The sequence below is a fragment of the Sesamum indicum genome, linkage group LG12 (assembly GCF_000512975.1).
Source record: "Sesamum indicum cultivar Zhongzhi No. 13 linkage group LG12, S_indicum_v1.0, whole genome shotgun sequence".
NCBI classification, from domain to species: Eukaryota; Viridiplantae; Streptophyta; class Magnoliopsida; order Lamiales; family Pedaliaceae; genus Sesamum; species Sesamum indicum.
Window position 1 is genome coordinate 6,032,484 of NC_026156.1, and position 21,236 is coordinate 6,053,719.

The following is a 21,236-nucleotide window of genomic DNA, read 5'->3' on the forward strand; positions in this document are numbered from 1 at the left end:
AACCATTGCATATGAAAAGTAACTGGAAGTGTTTCGTCACTCAGCATGACTCAACAATATTCCCAACATCACCTCTCAGTAACAAAAGGATTTCCCGAAAACAATGTCAAAAAATAATTTCTTCAAGAAATCAGTCAAGATCGAAAGTGATTTGCTCGCTGCCTCAGAAGCAATCACCCATACAGCCAGGCAAAAGACAAAATGTGCAGCTGCTAATACAATTCGTCAGCTGTTGACACAAAACTCTATTAACACCAGAACACTTAAAGCTTAAAGTAGTTATAGTGCAATCTACATGCTAAGGAGAGTTGACTGGAGTTTGGGTCTGCTAAAAAAAACAGCTTCCTGAATACGTATACTTCAGTTTATTCTCCACAAAAAACAAACTGTCCTGTAATCAGCGCAAGCAATAGTCAAGAAAAAGCCCCATCATAAAACCCTAGTCAGCTCTCCTGCCTGGTAGCTTTGACAAAAGCAAAAGATACATCTTACTCCAGGCCTTGCATATTGCCAAATTTTTCCAGCAGTCACTCAACTGGCAAAAACTATTTAGCAACAAAAAACAGCTGCGATGAGTATAAGGAGACTTCCAGCGACGAACAAACTAAGCCATCTCAAGAAATGCAGCTCTCCTTCACTGAGAAGGCTCTGTACCTTTTTTGTTAGTTCTTCTAATTTTCTTTTTACTTTTCAACTTGCTGAACTTTTTCTCCTCTATAAGGTTGTTCCTGCAACCAGCACCAAGTCTGAGGCCTGCTGACTCCTCCAGGTTCAAGCAGCTGACAATTGCATCATTATCTTTGCACAACATGCCTTCATCAGAAGTTTGAGTACAAGAACTCTCACACTGAGGTTTTTCATTGAGTTGAACTGGCGAAGTACCGATTTGAAGACCTACAGCGGGTGTTTTATGTCCTCTGAACTCATGGCCTATGGATGGCAAGAGGTGAGCTTCTAATTCCTTCTGCTCCTCAGGATTTGACTGCTTTTTTGTATTGCAGCCGGTGGATTGATTAGTGCTTGAAGCTAACACATTGCGTAATTTGGTATCATTACCGAGCATCTCAGCTCCACATATACCGAAGGCTCTGTCACGACTTTGCTTATCATCCTTGTTAAGGACCCCCTGACCTGGAAGCCGTAAATTTTGGTTGCTGCATTTAATGTCACTAGAAGATTCAACTTTCCTAAATACAGGTCTGATCAATTTTTTGCGTTTCAAAGTCTTCTTCATGGAGCTTTCAACCTCTTCACTAATGCCAGTAATCTTATTCCCTTCAACTGAACAGATACTACTTCGAACAAAGCTTTTCTTTGTTTCACTGCGACGCTTAAAATCCACCATTCGAGTTTCCTTATGCATTTCATCAATATTCTCTACAGTACCTACACATGCATTATTCAGCTTTTTCTTCTCCAGTCTAGAGTGATTACTGTCATTATGACTCTGGATCAGTTCGTCCATCGCATTTTCTCCATGTTTAGCTGCTCCAACTACTCTGAGATTCCTCGGTGATGGATTATTGACCTGCTGCAATATATCCATGACTTCATCAGCTGATGCATCCATATAACAGTCATGACCATTAAAATGACTATCATTTCTCTCTTCACCAACATGAGATTCTAGTTTGCAATTCAACCGAGTAAACACACTTCTTCTTTTTACATTGGAGTTAAAATCTGGAGCTTTAGAGATTCCATGGTGCTCCCCAAGATTCATAGAGCGAGAGTTTCCAAAGCAATCACTTTTATAACTTGCCAAATCTCTTTCTGGGTGATAAACACCAACACTGTAATCTTTTGATGCAGAGCCAGCTAAATCTTTACCAACCACAAAGTTCATATCCTGCCGAGGAACATCCTCGATCACACGTTCTGATGCTGTAGGAAGATTCCTAGCAAATATAGAATGACTTTCACTTGATCTGGAGGCATAACCGAAGAACCTCTTTTCTCCTTCGGTATTACCACGATCAGATGACTGCAGAGAAGTTAAAGAACACTTTGGAAACAACAAGCCTTGGTAGTTACCTGGAGGGGAGGCATTCAGATTCATGTGCATAGACAAGTCAGCGTTTAGAATAGAACTAGTGGGTACATGAGGCAAGGAACTTTGGTGCCCTGATGTGTTTAATTCTAAACCTCTATTTCCACATTCAGGTGAAATATCTAAGGATCTGCTAAATTTTTCGGACTCCAAGAAATATGGTGGCAAAACAGTATTAGACAAGGAGTAAAAGTTCCCTAGAGAACCAGGCTGAGGATGATTTTCCCGCACTAAGCTAGATATCTTATTATTTGCCGTGGATGCTCTGCATCCCTGAGAGAAATTGGGTTTTTCAGGTATGTAAGGGACAGCTCTGGTAATAGTTGCATCACCAAACTTTGAGTGAGAGGGGTAAAAATCACGAGTTACAGTTAGCTGAGAGAGCCCATTTTCTGGTAACAATTTATCAGAAAATGAAGACAAACTTTGCTTTTGCTTGGAGAAAGAGGGGTACTCCCTCGAGTTGACAGGTTTAATAACAGTGTGAATATCCTCTTCATTGTCTACTCTCTCAATCTTTCTAAACCTTCCATGATCAACTACTCTTCCATCAACAATGGGAATATACCCAGTGTTCCTAGCTAAGGTGGGTGAGGAGAGAATGCTGTCCATCATACTTTCATTTAATCTCCCTTCCACAATCGGATACTTCCTCTCTTGAATAATCCTTCGACCACAGTTCAACAGGTGTGCAGAATTCTCGGAAGAGAAATCTTGTATAGAAGAAGTGCCAAAATCAGGTTGACTCTCGATTCTGTCACTTACTGGAAATATCCCAACTGAAGTTGTATTTCTTACTTTATGCATAAGCCTGGCAGAGTGTTCAAAGGCACTGACAGGGCTAAGATCACAATTCAAAAGATTTTTACTTTTCAATTTCCAATTCATAGAGCACTGGTGATCATCTATCAATTCTCTTGCTGGCCTTTGTAAATTCAGGTTGCCACCACTATAGGACATATGTTTAACACTATCACAAACACTTTGTCCTCTCTGTATACGATGATCCAACAAGAACCGATCATCTTGATGCTTGCTTTTGTCCAAAGGCTTTCCATAGTGGTCGTTTGCAAACACCCGCCCAAAACTATTACCGATGTTATATTCACCAAACAATCTGTTCCTCTGCATAACCCTATCATCGTCATTGGTTCTTACATTCAGTGGGTCCATCGTGTACTCGGGAGAGAGAACAGGATTGCAAACTTTATCCACTTGCTCTTCATTCCGTACCCTCTCAACTGTCAATAATCGGCGCACATCAGCGAATCTTCTTACCTCATCATCCGAGGAATGCTTTGGAGAATCAATGTGAAAGGGCCTTAGAATTCCATGGTTATATATGCCATTTTCTTCCAGATCATTTGTAATTAACCTGACATCGTTGTCTATTCTTCTCCTTTTAGCCAGAATATCTCCCTCAGCAAAAGGACGTAACTCCCCTTCAGTATTGACCACATCATCCATCAAGACTTCATCTTCGTTGGCTCTAGCCAGTGAGTTTGATTGATAATCACAAAATACAGCAGAGTTAAACTCGTCATATTGGGTTGGTTCTATGTATTCTCTCTCACTTGCAAATCTGTCATCACCCACCAGTCCTCTGTCCTTACCAGCTGCTCCAACAAGTACTTCTGCCAGCTGATAAGAGGGAATCTTATTTTTCAATTTTCTTGAACTGAATAAAGACAGAAGCCTGCGGACCTAAATATTTACAGAAAGGAAGTTGGAAAGGGAATAAAATTCAGCTGTATTCATCTCCCTGAAATGGAAAATATAACAGAGCGCAAAGCTAGTCAAACCTGATCTTCAGACAGACCAAAATTAAATTTCTTTGCAGAAAAATAATTCTCTCTAATAGCATCTCGAAACTCTCTCTCAGGAAGTGGATCACAGTACCATATTGGTGTGAAACAAACCTGGGCAGGATAACATAAGAGTACAAACAAAAGAATAAAACACAAATGTCAGGGATTCACAAAAGAAATCACAGATTAAAAAGGTGATGAATTTCCCACCTCGAATAAAGAACCCACTAATATAGTACAAAAAGAACAGGAACATGAATCTTTCCATACCTGCGCAGGAAAATGCTTTCCTGAATATTTAAATCCATGTGGAACAATGTCCATTGCACCATCAGTAGAAGCCTGATAAACCCCAAACAGCTGTCTCTTCTCAAATTCAAACAGGAACAAGACCATGCCAGCTTTAACATGTTTCACAAATTCAGCCTTAGAAGATGGTAGTGCAAATATTCTACGTCTAAAGCACTCTTTCTTTGTCATGGCATTTGACATAAAGATTGCACCAAATTCAGGAATACTTCCAGCAGCCCCGTTATCCTCATCAAATTCCATTGGACCACCTGCAAGCTGCCCCATCAAGGAATTTGAGAATATGACGTCAACAAGATAGAGATTAAATTATATAAATCACTTCTTTCTCTGCCTCTTTTCCAGATGACAGACTCTAGACAGAAAACTCAATCAACTTAATGGACCAAAGAGAAATCAGCCGACCTAGAAAGTGTCTCAGATGTTTTGGTTGTTCTTTTGTTTGGGGTGATTGGAGGGTTAGGGGGATGAGGACGTTCCACAGGAGCAGAAAGGACAGTATCTAGTAATGAGAACCTTTTAATTATCAAAAGTTTCTTCGTGAAGAAAAACTCAATTCATTGGGTGGTTGCTGCTTTGCAATAATATAAATATTCAAACATTGACAGTCCACTCCAGTCTACGGCTTCACATCCAGAAACACCATTTTAACCTCTAACATGTGTGACTCAGGATGTAACCAAAAATTTTGATGTGCTATGACTTCTTTTTTCAGGTTAGCAAGAAAGCAATATATTTGTTTTCTTTTTCTATTCAAGTCCAACAAAAAATTCCTTTAGACTTCCCTCAGCCTATATTATATGACATACACCATCTACTCAACCTGCCAATCATGTGTGTAGATGAGATAACCAAGAAAAAAAAAAAGGAATGCTCGGCACCATAATGTGAATAACATATTATGGAGGTATAAAATTACGAGAAGCTATTAATTTAATTATTTACGAGTCTCATGAAACTGAGAAACGGCAAATAAAAGAAATCCTTTCATATCATCAGTAACCAAACAAGAGAACAGCAGTAGTGCTGCAGTGTCAATGATAACACAAATGTAGCGAAAGAGAATATCGATCCTTCAAAAACCAAATCATATGAACAAAAAGTCAAAAACCACCTCCTGGTTCACGGAGTTCAATGCAAATAATATCCCAGTATGTGATCAAGACATAAACAGGTCCAATCAAGCACGCTACCGAACACCATTAATCATCGAAGTAGTGGTTATGGAAAAGGTGAAAACACACACAAAAAAAAAAAAAAAAAAAAAAAACAGCAGCAATTCTACCGAGACGCTAGGGTTACTGAACCAGTGAAATATCTGAAAACATGTGAATCAGAAATACCCAAATCTTCAGACTCTATCGTCCACTTCAAATCCTTTTTTCTCCGAATACCCAAATCAGATGATCGTATGTTCCGAGTTGGAGTAAAGAGTAAACAGAGGAAGAGGTGAAATATTATTAGCCAAGGTTATTACTTGCGTATGTATAGCCTATAGGGGAAGGAGCTGGGTATTGCGAGCGGTTTTGGTTAGAGAGAAAGAGAGAGTCATGGGAGGTGTGGGAACGTGGGGATTTGGGTACGGCTGATTGTTTGGGCGGGGCATTAAGCGGACCGTGACCGCCTCGGCTTCGGATGCGTATGCATATTATAGTATTAGTTGCAATTTGCATCATCTTATTTCATTGAAAAAATTGCACCTACAATCCCTTACCTAATCATTTTTATATACAAAATTACTCATTTTTTTAAAAATTACATACACATAATCTATTTTTTTGCTATTATAAATAATTTCTGTAATTATATAAAATATATGTATATTTTATATAATTAGCATATAGATTATAGGTATAAATGTAGCTATTCTATTTTATTATTAGTTTCATCGATCCTATTTTCCTTCATTTTGATTAAAATAAAATGAAATACAAATATATATATATATTAAAAATTATAATATTACAATAAAATTATAAGAGAATCTATGTACTATTAGATTCCATTTGATTTATGTAATTAGACATGATATGATTTATATATTTAGTTGGCATTATTGGAGTTCGATACTAATACTGAACTCTATCTTATTTATAAAAATCTATAAAATAATGGATCTCATCAATAAAAAACCTAGTTTATAATAAGCTAGTTTTAAAAATATCTTTTTTTGTTTGACCTTCCACTTTCCTCACTCTCTTGCTACCCTTATTGACTTTTTTCGCCTCTTCCGCTCTTTTTTTTTTTTTTTTTTCCATCTATTTATTCCACATGAATAACCATCAGATGATTGAAACAATCGTGGAAGTTCCTTTTTTTTCCCTATATGATTAAAAACTCGTATTTTCCTATATATAAAAATAAAATAATATCGTAATAAGTTGTAAAATAACAGTCTAGTCACACTGGAGATGAATGCAAAATAAATATTAAACTTTAATAAGGATAGAGATTATTAATTAAATAACTTTAATAATCATGAAAAAGTGTAAGATACCTACTATAAAATAGAAAAATAATAAAAATAAACATATTGATAAGTGTTAAGTTTTGAAATTGTTTAATGAAAATAGAAAATAATTATACAAATAAATGTTAAATGAAATACATACCTGTTGATATTAAATAAATGTGTTCCTTTTTGTAGAAAAGCAAAAAATAATAAAATATGAAAAAGATTAATAAATTAAACTATAAACAAATATATTCACGGATTCAACTATAATATACAGAAGAAAAAATAGTATACAAAGATAAATATATATATATATATATTTAAACAGAAATAAATACTAAGTGAAATAAATATAATTAAACAAATAAATGATAAAGTAAAACATAAACCTATTAACACCAAATAAATCTATTTCTTCTTGTACAAAAATAGAATCAAGCAATCATCATAGAATTATATATATATATAAACTAACACCATAAGATAAATAAATATTAAAATTTGATAAAAAAAAAAAAAGATATTGTAGTGATTATTACCTCAGTAATTTTCAAGTATCATGAAAAATAATATCATGATAAATAGCAAAGTTAATAGTATAGCCATACCAGAGATAAGTATAAACATAAATAAATAGTAAAATTTAATAAGGCTATAGATTGTTAATTAAATAATTTCAGTAACAATGAAAAAAATATCATGAAAAAGTGTAAGTTTCCCACTGCAACATAGAAAAATAATAAAAATAAGCATATGGACTACGGAGTGTCGAGTTATAAAATTATTTAATTATATGAATTCAATTATAATATTAGAATAATATTATAATATTATAATGTTGTATAAGATAATATATTATAATATTATAATACAAATAAAATTGGTCATAATGTTGGAGATAAGATTTTTGATAAGTACAAAATAAATATTTAATATACTTAAAGTAGATGTTCTGACTAAGAAAATTTTTTCTTGATAAATAAATAATTCAATTATAATATTAAAATATATAAGATTTCAGATAACTACAAAATAAATATTGAATATATTCAAAAATAGATAATATTTATAAATATGAATTAAATTATTAATTCATAAGAAATGAGATTCTCTAAACCAATGAAATTTTTTCTTGGTAATTAAAAAATACAAAAACATAAAAAAGAAAAGAAAAGTATTTGATCAAAATTGAAGAAATTTGGCTAAACTTCGTTCTGCCGTTTTGAAAATTTTAGTTTACTGTTAAAATAGTTTTGGCAAATCAAAATAAATAAAATATATATATAAATAAATATAAAACGGTGTAAGAGTCACGTCACTTTACGTTGTCCTAAGATCGTGATGGCCTCCCTCTATGCAGGTACTATCAGCTCACAGAAAGATTAGAAAACTAGATCTTATATTACAGTTTCAATTTAAATTAAAAATATTTATCCGTATCTTGGTATGAATTTTTTACTAGTCAGGTAGTATTAAAGGATGTAGCACACAAAAGTTACGTCTGAAATTAATTAAAAAATTTAAAATAGTTATTATTTTTATCTTAATTGAATAACTAGAAAATATATATTAAAAAAATAGTTTAATAAGAAGAGAGATGAAAGAAAAAATGGGTGAACATTTTTAAAAGAAAAGAGGAATGAGAGAAAAAAAATATAAAAAATGACGAGAGAGAGAGAAAAAAGATATTGCTGAACTATTTAAAGATAATAAATAAAAAGATTAAGATAACAGGAGAATGATTGACAATAATAAAAGAGTAAAAGTTTAAACCCTCATTTTTCCGAGAAACGAAAAGTAATGTAGAGAGAGAGGGAGAGAGTGTGTAATCCATACCTTTATATAATTAAAAAAATTATCTTTCGATATTTTTAATTATTTGATATATTAATTTATTTTAACCTCTGTTTTTCTCTTTCGTTCTCTCTCCTCAACTTCGCTTTTCTAGAAAAAATCTACATTTTTTTTCTTGTCTAATTTTTTTCAGTAAATTTGGCTAATATATATTTTTTAAAATTATAATACTTTTGTAAAATCTATATTTATTTTAATGAATATCGTGGCCCTGAGCGTATAATCTTTATCCGACTATGGAAGTAATTGAAACTAAATGAAAAAATTGAAACAGAAAAAGATGAAAGGCAAAGGAGAGTGGAGGGGAGGAAGACAGAGAGAGAGAATCGTCTGTCTTGTAGCGTCTCTGATATTTTAAAGACGTTATCTCTTTGCATTACACATAGCGGCATGTATGTACATATAGATTTTAATGCACATATGAACATCAAATATAGATATAGATACTGAACTCATACTTGCGCACTCATGTGAGCCTCCTCTTTTGTTTCCTTCAGTTTCTTGGCTGTCTTCTTTGTTTTATTTTTATTGAATAAATGAACACTTCCTTATACTCCAATTCTACTGTCAAAGTTTTCATATGGTTATGTCTTTGTTTGTTATCTGCTGTAAAAGAATTGTGCGGATATGTTTTCTGTATCTTGCCCAAGAAATTTGCAATTTCAAGAAATACATATTATCTGGAGTTAATTGCCTCAAGATTTGCTTTCGGTTGTAAAAGATACACAAAGAAATGATCAGTTCCACCATGTGTGCAGGTTTCTTGCAATTCTTGTTTTTTTTTTCCCCTCGTTCAGATGCTAATTTGAGCATGACATAGAACAGCGAAATTTGAGCAGTTAGACTGATCCTTTGTAAAAAGCACATGGTCATGTTTGTTTATTATTCTCTCATTCTCTACATGGCTCCTCTTTTATCAAGGAAGAAGAAAGAAGAGTACATTCTGGAGATTACCATGTAAATTTGCCGTCTCCCTATTTTTGTAGGTTATCTGTCAAGTGCCCTGCAAATTACATGATCGTGGGACAAAGACACTCTGCGTGTGGGTTCAAGTGGAGAGCAAAAGGTGCTGGTGTTGAATCTACTGAGAAGTGGAAACGTGACAGCCTTTACATTGACAAACGTGGGAAATTCAGAAACTTCAATCATAAAAAGGTTTTGAGAAAAAAAGGTATCAAATTATTTTGTTGATATGTGCAGACCATGCAGATAAACACAGCTCTTTCCGTCTTGTCTAAAATCTTCATTGTGTTGAAGGTGGTTCATTGAGGGGCCAAGGATGGAAATATGGATCTGGATTTGTTGATGGAATTTTCCCAGTCTTGAGCCCCATTGCTCAAGAGATTCTCAACTTTCTGCACAAGGAAGTCGACGTAAGTAGAATATGGTCTTCCTTGGACAATTTGCCTCCCACCAACACTACTTGGGATGACTTAATCAGTATAGCAGTTTGTCTTCGTCTCAAAAAAAAATGGGATCCAATCATAGTGGTATACAACTCTTTCTCCTTTCCTTTCTTCCCCCTGAATATTTCTTCATCTTCCTTCATAGTATTTGCTAAACTACAAAGACTTACAGCATATTCATTTTATTTGAGTTGCTTGTCTATAACATTGGCAGCACATTTTCAGACGTGTGAATGGATATTGCAAAGGAGCTCCTTCAAGCCTGACATAATTTGCTACAATCTACTTATAGAGGCTTATGGACATAAACTACGTTCCAAGAAGGCAGAATCCACTTATTTAGAACTCCTTGAAGCTAGATGCATTCCGACTCAGGATACTTATGCACTTCTTCTAAAAGCATACTGCAAATGTGGTTTGCTGGAGCACGCAGAAGCTGTCTTTGCCGAGATGCGAAAAAATGCCTTTCATCCTAGTATGTCTTGATATTGTCCATGGTCTTGTTATCATTTTTAGAAAGAAAAGAAACATACTATTAAGAATCTTGCCTTTTGCTTTTCAGTAAATTTTCTGTCAGCTTTATAGATGATGAATTCAGACTGGATTGTGGCCTATGAAGCTCTTTGGGATTCAGCGTAATTGTAATTTATTTAACCTCTTCAGGCGCCATTGTATATAATGCTTATATCGATGGGCTATTGAAACGAAGAGATTCTGAACATGCTCTTGCTATCTTCCAAAGGATGAAGCGAGAGAACTGCGAGCCAACCACTGAGACTTACACACTGATCATCAATTTGTATGGGAAGGTGATCACTTATGAGTTTGTCCATTGGTCTTTGAACAAAATTTCTTTTCTCATCATTCTGTCTATTGTTCTTTTCACAGCAAAACAAATCTTATATGGCCTTAGAGGTGTTTCGTGAGATGAAGAGTAGAAAGTGTAAACCGAATATTTGCACTTACACTGCGCTGGTGAATGCCTGTGCAAGGGACGGACTTTGTGAAAAGGCAGAAGAGATTTTTGAACAATTGCAGGAAGCAGGGCACGAGCCTGATGTGTATGCTTATAATGCCCTCATGGAAGCTTACAGGTAATTATCAAACCAACCCCGGTTTGGTGAAGATATAATCTGACTTTATTTGTGGTCATAATAAAGCAACTGATGAATAGGTGAACAGAATCTATAGATCAACCTAGTCGCTTTTTGGTATAAATCTACGAATCATTTTCAATAGACTTGTTGAAGATGTAATGCTGTCGCTTTCTTTCTTGACAGCCGAGCTGGTTTTCCTTATGGTGCTGCAGAAATATTTTCCCTCATGCAACATATGGGATGCGAACCAGACAGAGCCTCATATAACATAATGTTGGATGCTTATGGGAGAGCCGGTCTTCATCAAGGTATCTGCACCTTGAATCCAGTCCAATTTAGTGAATTATGAGTCCGATGCTCGTCTGTGCAGAAAAAATTATAGTATTACCTAAGACTTTTACTAAGTCAATAAACATACACGAACTTGTTTTGGCTCTTCTAGGTGCGCAAGCTGTGTTTGATGAGATGAAGCGTCTTGGAATAGAACCAACCGTGAAATCGCACATGTTGCTTATATCAGCCTATTCAAGAATGGGCAACGTGCTAAAATGTGAGGAACTCGTGAACCAGATGCAAGAATCAGGGATCGAGCCGGATACTTTTGTTCTCAATGCTATGCTGAACTTGTATGGCCGTCTAGGCCAGTTTGAGAAAATGGAACAAGTCTTGACCGCAATGGAAGAGGGAGCATGCAAAGCCGACATCAGCACGTATAACATCTTGATCAACACATACGGACGGGCAGGATTTGTAGACAAAATGGAGGAGCTTTTTGTGTCACTTCCCTCCAAGAATTTGAGAGCGGATGTTGTGACTTGGACCTCCAGACTGGGAGCCTACTCTAGGAAGAAACAATATAAGAGGTGCATAGAAATATTTGAAGAAATGATTGATACTGGTTGTTATCCAGATGGAGGAACTGCCAAGGTGCTGCTCTCTTGCTGTTCTAATGAAGATCAGATTGAACAAGTCACAACTGTTATTAGAACCATGCACAAAGCTACTCTGCAGTCTTGACATATATATATATATATATATATATTTACAATTGTCAATTCCTGGAATACACGTGGCGAGATCACAACGGAGGATGGACTGTTTCCTGGAGGATCAACAACAGGAGATCATAGCCCTCACACCAAAAGTGGGCAACACTCACCATACACCAACACCAACTCATGTTGTTTTGCTTTTGCTGACACATCACCCACCACCATTCTTATTTTTTAATTAATTTCCAACTACAATTTTAATAATTTGTCTCCTGAGATGTGGGTAGGTAGGTGATTTAACTTAATTGTTGTTGCCCACCAATACCATCTCTAAGTATATGCACTAGTCACAATTACATGATGCCCTCTTACATACAACAAAATTTACTTCTACTTCCCAAACATTTCATTTCCACCTAACCCTGAAAACCATATCATTGTTAGCTCTACTTACCAAAATTCGAAATTAAACTTGCCAACCTTTAGTTATAGTAAAGGAAATTCGAATAATTAAAAAATATATCAAACTCTAATACAATTTTAAAACTCTTGAAAATATTGATAGGTAAAGATCAATATTATAGTGTATTTTGGGTAAAATAATAAGAAAAAAAAAGGAAAATCTTGCGTATTTTGATGAATTAAGGGGATATATAAAACATTCTTTGTGAGGCACAATTACGTTAGTATGATTAAATTTTAAAAAAAATTCAAGGTGCAATTTGATAATTATAAGTTAATGGGGGTCTTAGAGAGATTTCAAAAATCACGAGGGAGTATAAGTTTTATATAGGGAAATAGGAGCGGTTTTAGGTAACCCTTTTCCTAACATAGCCGGTTCGGTTTCCGTAAAAACACAAAAACCAATATTTAACAGAGGCAAACAAAGAGAGAGTGCGGATCAGCGCCACCTTCATCTTCATTGAGGAGAGTTAAGCGGTGCGTTTTGAACATGGCGTCAAGGTTGTTGTGGGCAACGAGGGCTGCTTCATTCCTTAGGATCTCTGTTCCTTACAGAGGTTTTGCCACTGGTGTGTTTATTCTTACATAACTCCTGTCCGTTTTTCTTTTCTTAATAGTGTATGGTTTTCTTGATTTGCCTTTTCCGGTTATATGAATCTTAATCATGCGCTCTTCTTTTGAATTTGTTTTTAATGAAAATATTGTGATCTGTTGTTCTTGGGAAGAAAGATCTGGTTTATCGAAATATGAGTTTGTGCTTTAGATCAGTGGTAGATTATTGCTGGTTTCTTCGTTGTCGTCCTTTTTATGGACTCTATGAAAAAGTGAGTGAAAAGTTGTGTTATACGATACTAATGTTGAAGGCGGTTGCTGATTACCATAATGCTTGTCTCTGTTCTGCGCCATGCCCCCGCAGTGTAGTATGACTCACTTGCCTCTTTCATGGAGGAAGGACATCTTCTTTGTTGTCATGCTCTTTCTAGGATCATACTGGTCTTGGTGCACTCGGATTTCGTGGAAACTTATGGCTTTTCTGTTTGTGTAGAGATTGGCAAAATAATTCCTCCCATTACTGACACCATCAAGTTTCCATTTGATCTTTCTTATGCATTTTCAAGATGTTAATATCTTTCCTTTCAACCAATGCAGTCATCAAGGATCTAAAGTACGCAGACTCTCATGAATGGGTGAAAGTTGAAGGTAATTCAGCCACTATAGGCATTACCGATCATGCCCAAGACCACTTGGGTGATGTTGTGTATGTCGAACTACCTGAAGAGGGGGCTGAAGTAACACAAGGTGCAGGCTTTGGTGCTGTTGAAAGTGTCAAGGCAACTAGCGACATTAACTCTCCTGTTTCAGGAAAAGTGGTTGAAGTGAATACAAAACTCAATGATTCTCCTGGTCTGGTGAGTCTTTTTGGACCAGATTGTGATTTCTTGTGTCTTATCTCGTTGGGTCCATTATTATTTTTTTCTCTTTCATACTATCCATTTGTCCAAGGCTACAACTCAGATTTGGAAGAGCAAATTAAAAGAAAGCTAATGGAAGAATTTTTTCCAATAGAATTTATCAAAAGAAGCCAAGAAACTAATGAAAAGAAAGAGACCCATAAACTGCAAGTGGGACTTCCTGTTCACTGGAGAGTAAATATACCTTACTTCTTATAACAGAAACTAGTTGTAATCTGGAGTAGCCTTGAGCCAGTGGAGAATTAATGATTATCGTTTTGGTGCTTCATTGCTTTCTTTCCACAAAAATTGTGTTCCTTAATAGGCTTAAAAAGTGATTGATGTCTAGTGGTCTAAGTGAACTGTCCTTAATACTTCTCACTGTCAAAGTTTTTACATGGACATCCTGGTAAGTTGCCAAGAATTGCCGTCACATATTTCTCAACTTTCCTCGGAGCTAAGTGAATTAGTTCTTCTATTTCTCGGACAATCTTGTATGGTGGCCCTGTGAGTCCTATAGAGCTATTGTGCTAATCTTCTGTTGTATTCCCAAGTAAGGCCTCTCTTCCCCAGAATGGATGAAATGCCTTGGACTATTGGATATGTGCAAGTCATTGTACTTATTTAATTGACAAGGATGTTTGATGTGGTTGCTATGGGTATTAGATACCACAGTCCTTCCACATCTTAGAAATTTTCTCAGGTTTCTGTAGGCTTGTATCCAGTTCAAATAGTTTTGGTGAAAATATTTTCGCAAAGTTCATCACTCCCATAATATTTATTTGATGGTTGCCTGGCTAACAAGCTTTATGCTTTCCTTTCTCCACCCTAATATTCTATTCGGAAAGTTCTTCACCATGATCGCAAGTCTTCATTTCGCCATTGGTAAAATTACATAGTATTCTGCAGTCTTGTTGTGCTGTTACTGCACTGGGTTTCTATAATCTTGTAAATTTCCCAACGCGCTACATCCCTATTGACTTTATCATGGCCTCGATTATGAGTTGCCACGATTAACCTAATGCGTTGGTGGCAACTGGCCACTGTTTAGAGGTCATGATGTTTTTTCTTCTCCATATTGACTCAAAAATAAGCTCAATATTCTAGTAGAAGTCACTTCTAACTTGCTTTCGACACCATGATGTTTGTTAAGATCCTTTACCCTATGAGCATTTCGGTGCTGGTTAGAATTCTGTGCATCGAATGCTGGTGATAATTCTGTGCATCAAATATCACAAACCGTCGCATCTTAGCATTGATGTTCTCCTACAAAATATGATATTGGGTATTAAGTATTTGAGCGGCGTGTCCCTTGTGATTATCAATTGCACTAACTTTATTAAACCTCCATTTTAGGTTAATGCAAGCCCTTATGAAAATGGATGGATCATAAAGGTGGAGATGCAAAACGCGGACGAACTGAACTGCTTAATGGACCCTGATCAGTACTCCAAGTTCTGTGAAGAAGAAGATGCCAAGCACTGAAGAATGAAGGGATCATTTAAAGTCCAAGGCCATGGAAAATTTTCCTCGGTTGTTTTCTTTTTTCTTTTTCAATTTCTTTCTTGTGTTAATGTGTTCAATCGTAGGATGATTAGCCACTGCAACCATTGTCCTCCTCGGATGACAAAACATTTAATTTCTATGTTTAATTTAGTTTGAGGAATAAAATTTTGTACCGTTGCATTTGCAATATCTGAGAAAAGCTAAAACTGAAATATGGTTAATCATGGCCACAATATATTTTTGTTTATCATTTTCAGAAATTCAAGTTCAATTTTTTAGTCAAAATGTGACATTTGTTCACAAAACAATTACAAGGTTCAAGATGTGCTTGTGATTAGATGATCATACTCATGCCATAAATTTTCAACTAGTAAATTTCTTTTCTGACAAATTAAATGTGTAAGGAAACTTTGAGAAACACTTTTAAATGATTGAGTACTTGGAAATAATATTATACACCTTACGCTATATTCATTTAGTAAAATTTTTCTTCATCGTTACCAAGGAGATTTAGAAACCTTTTTTTTGGTTGAATTTTCCAATTATAGCCTTATTTCTGTTCGTAAGAGTCGCACACCGGTGTCTACAAGCGGAAAAACTAGTTGAAACTGAGTTTATGCAAAAATATTAACACGATATACTGTAGTGAACGAAATCGTTTCCGTCCGCGTCTTTGGCTTTGCCGATAAACCCCCCTCAAAACCCTACTGCCGTTTGATATTTACGAACCACCACCAGAGCAGAGCAGACAATGAAAATGTCATTACCATTTTCTTCGCCACTATTCTTGCTTCCCGAACCTTTGTTCTCCGTAAGTCATAGGTTTATTTTCGTTTCACCATTTCTTTCGGTTAAATTTCTCGGAAATTTTCTTTTCAACTTATATTCAATTTGTTTAGGAATCCCGTGGAATATCTAATTCACATGGGTTATGGAGAAGGAACACTGTGAAGAGACCGTTACTAGTGGTGAAAGCAGGTCCGAAGAGAATAGAATTCGACAGAAAGTGCAGAGATGCTCTGCTTTCTGGGATCAATAAGCTTGCCGATGCTGTTTCTGTGACCCTAGGACCTAAGGGTGTGTATAATTTTATAATTCGCCCTTATTTTATATTTTTCGACATTTTCCTGTTGGAAGGTTTCTTGCAGAGCTTGTTTGGAGTCTCTGAGCCTCTGGCTTATTGGTATTGTTCGAGGCTGTAACCCGTTCAGTGCTGCACTAACACAAGCCCGCAACGAATGGGTGTTATTGTTCATTTTCTGAGAGCTTTTGGAAATGGATAATTAAGTTCACTTTTTCAGTTTATCTTTTCGTAGACTTAAAAAAGCGAGTTGTATGGCCTGGTGTTTGTGTTGTATCTGTATGTTGCATCACTTTTTAATTGTGATGCATTGGAGTTACTCCCAGATGTATAATAGTCATGCAAAAAGATAGTGCACTGATGATTTCCTATTGGCTTCTGGTTGAATCATGCAGGGCGAAATGTGGTCCTTTCAGAGTCTGAGACACTTAAAGTGATAAATGATGGTGTTACCATTGCCCAAGCTATAGAGCTTCCTGACACAATTGAGAATGCTGGAGCAGTGCTAATCCAAGAGGTCAATCATCCAAGCCATATAAATTTGATGTGAAATAGAATCTGATGCATTCAATTCTGTAATAGTACATTGATTGATTGTGGCTCTGCAGGTTGCAACAAAAACAAATAGGTCAGCTGGTGATGGTACAACAACTGCAATTGTATTGGCTCGAGAAATGATTAAATCTGGATTGTTGGCTATCACAAATGGGGCTAACCCTGTTTCTTTGAAAAAAGGAATGGATAAAACAGTAAAAGAATTGGTCAGAAGTTTGAAGGAGAAAAGTTATGCTATAAAAGGAAGTGATGACATTAAAGGTTTTGTTTCCCTTCTTTCTCTCCATTCAGCTTAACAAATAATCCTATTCTACGTCGTTTATTTTTGCCCTTTCTACAGCTGTAGCTTCATTATCTGCTGGAAATGATGAATATATTGGGGACTTAATTGCTGAAGCTATTGAGAAAATTGGTCCCGATGGAGTGATATCGATTGAATCTTCTTCATCGTCTGAAACTTATGTGACAGTTGAAGAAGGAATGAAGGTAATTTGTATAAACTAATCCAACTTTCACATGACAATTGCCACCTCTCTTTTCTATCAACTTCATGGCATTAGGAACTTAGCATTCTTGGGTGCCTCTTGCTGCTGCATGACCTACTCTAGTGTTTGGATGGGAGGTAGCTGATAACTGAGCTGTTTGCTAAAGTCCAAATAGAGGTAATCTTGACTAAATGAAAAACTGCCACTTTACCTTGGAACTAAAGTGTCAGTCACCATGAATTTTTTGAAAGACTTGGCTAGGCAGCATAAAAAAGAACTTTGATGTTTGTTGCCCTTGCATTGTTTTTAGTCACCATTTTGAGCTTATGGAAACTGTCAAGGTCGGAAGACTTGAGGTTCAGGCCAAATTTAAGTTGAGACCAATTCTAGGAGTTCAGTTAATTCTTCAAATCTGAACTTTAACTAAATCCCCTTCATTCTCATTATACAATAGAATTTATCTTTTCCCTTGTGTTTTCATTATTTTCTTGATTTCTCTTCAGGGATTCTTTTCTTACAGATAGATAAAGGGTACATGTCGCCGCACTTTGTGACAAACAAGGACAAATCTATAGTGGAATTTGAAAATGCAAGAATTCTGGTGACGGATCAAAAGTTATCCGCTGTGAAACATATTGTTCCTCTGCTGGAAAAGGCTACACAATTGAGTGTCCCTTTGCTGATTATTGCTGAGGATATATCAATCAAAGTGCTGGAAACTCTAGTTGTGAATAAGCTGCAAGGTGTGCTTAATGTTGCTGTTGTGAAATGTCCAGGATTTGCAGAGGGGAAGAAAGCAATACTGCAAGATATTGCGCTTATGACAGGTGCGCTTCAGTACTAATTATCAATTTCAGAAATTTGTAATCTTATCTGTGTTTTGTGTTTCAGATGTGATTCTCTTCATTTTTAACTTTTTTTTTACCATTGTGGCTGCTCATTTACTCAGGAGCTGATTTTCTTTCTGGAGACTTGGGCCTGACTCTTGAAACTGCAACTTCTGATCAGCTTGGTATTGCACGGCATGTAACCATAACGAGCAATTCTACCACTATAGTTGCCGACCCGTCAACGAAAGCTGAAATACAAGCAAGAATTATGCAGATAAAGAAAGATCTTGCTGAGACAGACAGCAAATATCTGGCAGAAAAGCTTAGTGAGCGGATTGCGAAGCTTTGTGGTGGAGTGGCTGTAATCAAAGTTGGCGCTCATACAGAAATTGAACTTGAAGATCGAAAACTAAGGTTAGAGGACTCAAAAAATGCTACTTTCGCAGCCATGGCTGAAGGTGTGGTTCCTGGTGGTGGAGCCACCTATATACATCTATCAAAGCAAATACCTGCACTAAAGAACGTCTTTCAAGATCCTGATGAGCGGATCGGTGCAGACATTGTTGGAATGGTTTGTACCTGTTCTTGTGTCTTTCTTGCGTAGCATGTTTGCCTTACGTATTCTTTCAGCACGTTCTTGCAAAAGTAACTTAAGTTAAGAGAGAAGGAACTGTGTGGTAGTTCTGGGGTCACATCTTCTGATATTATGGCGCAATTTCTCGAGCAATGGCAGGCAATGATGAATGTTAATATATTCTTATTTTCAGTTGTATCTGAATATTATGCTTATGCTTTGGATGTGATTCATGTGAACACTTTTGCACTGCACGGGTTACGTCTCGGTGGTAGGCTTTTTTGGTTGCAGTTCGACATTCCATTTAGCCTGTCCATTTTCAGAAATTTCTGAGTTTGTTATTAGTTCTTCTGTATAGGAGAACTCTATTTAGATTTTCAGTTTACTTCATAAAATCCTTTCTTTGGTGATGGATTTCAGGCGCTTCTTGCACCTGCAAAATTGATTGCAGCAAATGCAGGAATTGATGGAGCTGTAGTAGTGGAAAAAATAAAAGCTTGTGATTCAAGAGTTGGGTATAATGCAATGAACGGGAGATATGAAGATCTTATGGCTGCTGGAGTCATTGATCCTTGCCGGGTTACACGATGTGCACTTCAAAATGCTGTCTCTGTTGCTGGTATGATCCTTACTACTCAAGCCATACTGGCTGAGAAAATCAAGAAACCTAAGCCACTCGTTCCTGATGTTCCTGGTATATCTCCTCCCTAAAGATTTGAGTTATGAGAAAATTGTAGAGCTATACAAGAAATTGAACGCCAGAGAATCAGCGGTTTCCTCATTGTTTGAGGCAAATTCCTATTTGTTAGTGCAAGATTTATGGTACCACATTAGAACCTAAAAAAGTCAACCACAGGAGGATTTTTGGGGAGGGGACATCAGTTCCTTTCTGTTGAAGGTGGTCAATTGTGCAGTCCTGCTCAGATAGTACATGGGTAAACATTCTAACGTCCATGAAAGAAAACTTGGCATGCTTCACATACATAAGACACGATTTGATGCTTTCCTGTATGAATATATAATTCTCGTTTCGTTGGCTGTTTGAAAAGTGCGATGACACAACAATAAAGATATTCTGCCTGACTTCTACGAATTGAAAACGGCAGATGGTAGTGCCAACTCCGAAGAAATTGTGATATGATGGGATTGTGGATTTTCTGCTGGACAGGTGGAACTCAACTAATCTTGAGGACTGACCATACAGCACACAATTCTCCTTGTGTTGAGTTTTGGTGAAACATCGTTGTTTATTTCCTTCTATCTTTTCTAGTGAATGACCTATTTTTTATATATATATATATATACATATACATTGAGAAAATGATTGGTGGACGTAGGCGATCATACTTTGGTTAAGCCTACGATATTAGAGCTATATATTGCAGTCTGCGCGACAGTAAATAGACAATGATGCAGGCTTGATGTCAAAGCCAAGTATGTTGTCCGCAATTTGGAGCGACGACTTCCTTAACACGCATCAAGAACCACTTCCACTTGACATATATTATAATATTACATCATTTTTATGTCATTATTCCCTTTTCCACTATGTGAACGTCATTTTATTCTTCCCTGATTATTAACTGGGGCTTTACTGGCAGTAATTCCAAAGAAAATTAGTCTAATAAAAATAAAAATGCTGACGTCTGAAGAGGTCAAAATTAATTTTGAGGATGATAGAGTTGAGTTGGATGCCAAGTAGAGGACGAAAAATCATTACTAATGCCATTATTTGAGATTGATTATATGTAATCATGTTACCCTGAATGCAATTAGGATCAACTTTAAATGTCATCAATTACATCTAACATCATAATCGAAATCGTTTCGGCCTCAGTGATGTGATTCTTTTTACATTGTTTTCCTATGCCCGGTAAAATTGATGAAATGAAGCAAATGAAATTTCCAAAGATTGGTCACTAACATCAAGTAATTTTCTTAACCCAAGTTCTACTGTCGATCTATGTCTGTAATTTTCCAATGAATTATAATTGGTAGGCATTAAAATTCAAACATTGTCCTGTTTCAATACTTGATTCTGAAGTTAGTAATCATTATGTATTTTGGATAAAAGTATAGCAGTAGTAATACAACTAGATGTGGTGATAATACTAAAAACTATATAATTATTAAAATATAACATTGTATATTAAATTTGAATTTTGAGTACTTACAAGCAAAAGGATAAGAAAAAGGGAAATTAAAGAAGCAACAAAGAAAAATGTTATTGATAACAAAAACTGAAAAACGGGATGTTATGTAATTTAAAAAACAACAGGGGTAAATCCGAAATAAAGTAAAGAAATGGGGGACCAATGTAT

General features: G+C 35.9%; 4 protein-coding genes across 7 annotated transcripts; 3 read left to right on the forward strand and 1 right to left on the reverse strand.

Moving 5' to 3' along the window:
- On the reverse strand, nucleotides 105-5,792 carry LOC105175876. Of its 3 annotated transcripts, none has more exons than XM_011098507.2 (4): nucleotides 5,511-5,792; nucleotides 4,129-4,425; nucleotides 3,853-3,969; nucleotides 105-3,754 (listed from the first exon to the last, which is right to left on the reverse strand). In XM_011098507.2, the coding sequence occupies exons 2-4, from the start codon at nucleotides 4,408-4,410 to the stop codon at nucleotides 635-637; spliced, it is 3,519 nt and encodes a 1,172-aa protein (XP_011096809.1). In that variant the 5' UTR covers nucleotides 4,411-4,425; nucleotides 5,511-5,792; the 3' UTR covers nucleotides 105-634. The 3 variants fall into 3 exon arrangements, with proteins under 3 accessions (XP_011096809.1, XP_011096808.1, XP_011096807.1); XM_011098506.2 differs by having other exon boundaries at nucleotides 5,453-5,792; XM_011098505.2 differs by lacking the exon at nucleotides 5,511-5,792 and having other exon boundaries at nucleotides 4,129-5,428.
- Nucleotides 8,743-12,409, forward strand: LOC105175950 (pentatricopeptide repeat-containing protein At2g35130). 2 transcript variants are annotated; one of them, XM_020698263.1, is made up of 8 exons: nucleotides 8,743-8,868; nucleotides 9,463-9,647; nucleotides 9,734-9,966; nucleotides 10,108-10,357; nucleotides 10,546-10,691; nucleotides 10,771-10,976; nucleotides 11,163-11,287; nucleotides 11,422-12,409. In XM_020698263.1, coding segments are annotated over exons 1-8 (1,722 nt in total). In that variant the 5' UTR covers nucleotides 8,743-8,866; the 3' UTR covers nucleotides 11,997-12,409. The 2 variants fall into 2 exon arrangements, with proteins under 2 accessions (XP_020553922.1, XP_011096896.1); XM_011098594.2 differs by lacking the exon at nucleotides 8,743-8,868 and adding an exon at nucleotides 8,878-8,946 and having other exon boundaries at nucleotides 11,422-12,407.
- LOC105175878 (glycine cleavage system H protein 2, mitochondrial) lies at nucleotides 12,814-15,579 on the forward strand. The gene is made up of 3 exons (XM_011098508.2): nucleotides 12,814-13,002; nucleotides 13,583-13,842; nucleotides 15,241-15,579. The coding sequence occupies exons 1-3, from the start codon at nucleotides 12,924-12,926 to the stop codon at nucleotides 15,367-15,369; spliced, it is 468 nt and encodes a 155-aa protein (XP_011096810.1). The 5' UTR covers nucleotides 12,814-12,923; the 3' UTR covers nucleotides 15,370-15,579.
- On the forward strand, nucleotides 15,889-19,893 carry LOC105175879 (chaperonin 60 subunit alpha 2, chloroplastic). Its single transcript, XM_011098509.2, has 8 exons — nucleotides 15,889-16,201; nucleotides 16,290-16,467; nucleotides 16,867-16,988; nucleotides 17,080-17,287; nucleotides 17,367-17,512; nucleotides 18,032-18,338; nucleotides 18,461-18,912; nucleotides 19,336-19,893. The coding sequence occupies exons 1-8, from the start codon at nucleotides 16,142-16,144 to the stop codon at nucleotides 19,624-19,626; spliced, it is 1,764 nt and encodes a 587-aa protein (XP_011096811.1). The 5' UTR covers nucleotides 15,889-16,141; the 3' UTR covers nucleotides 19,627-19,893.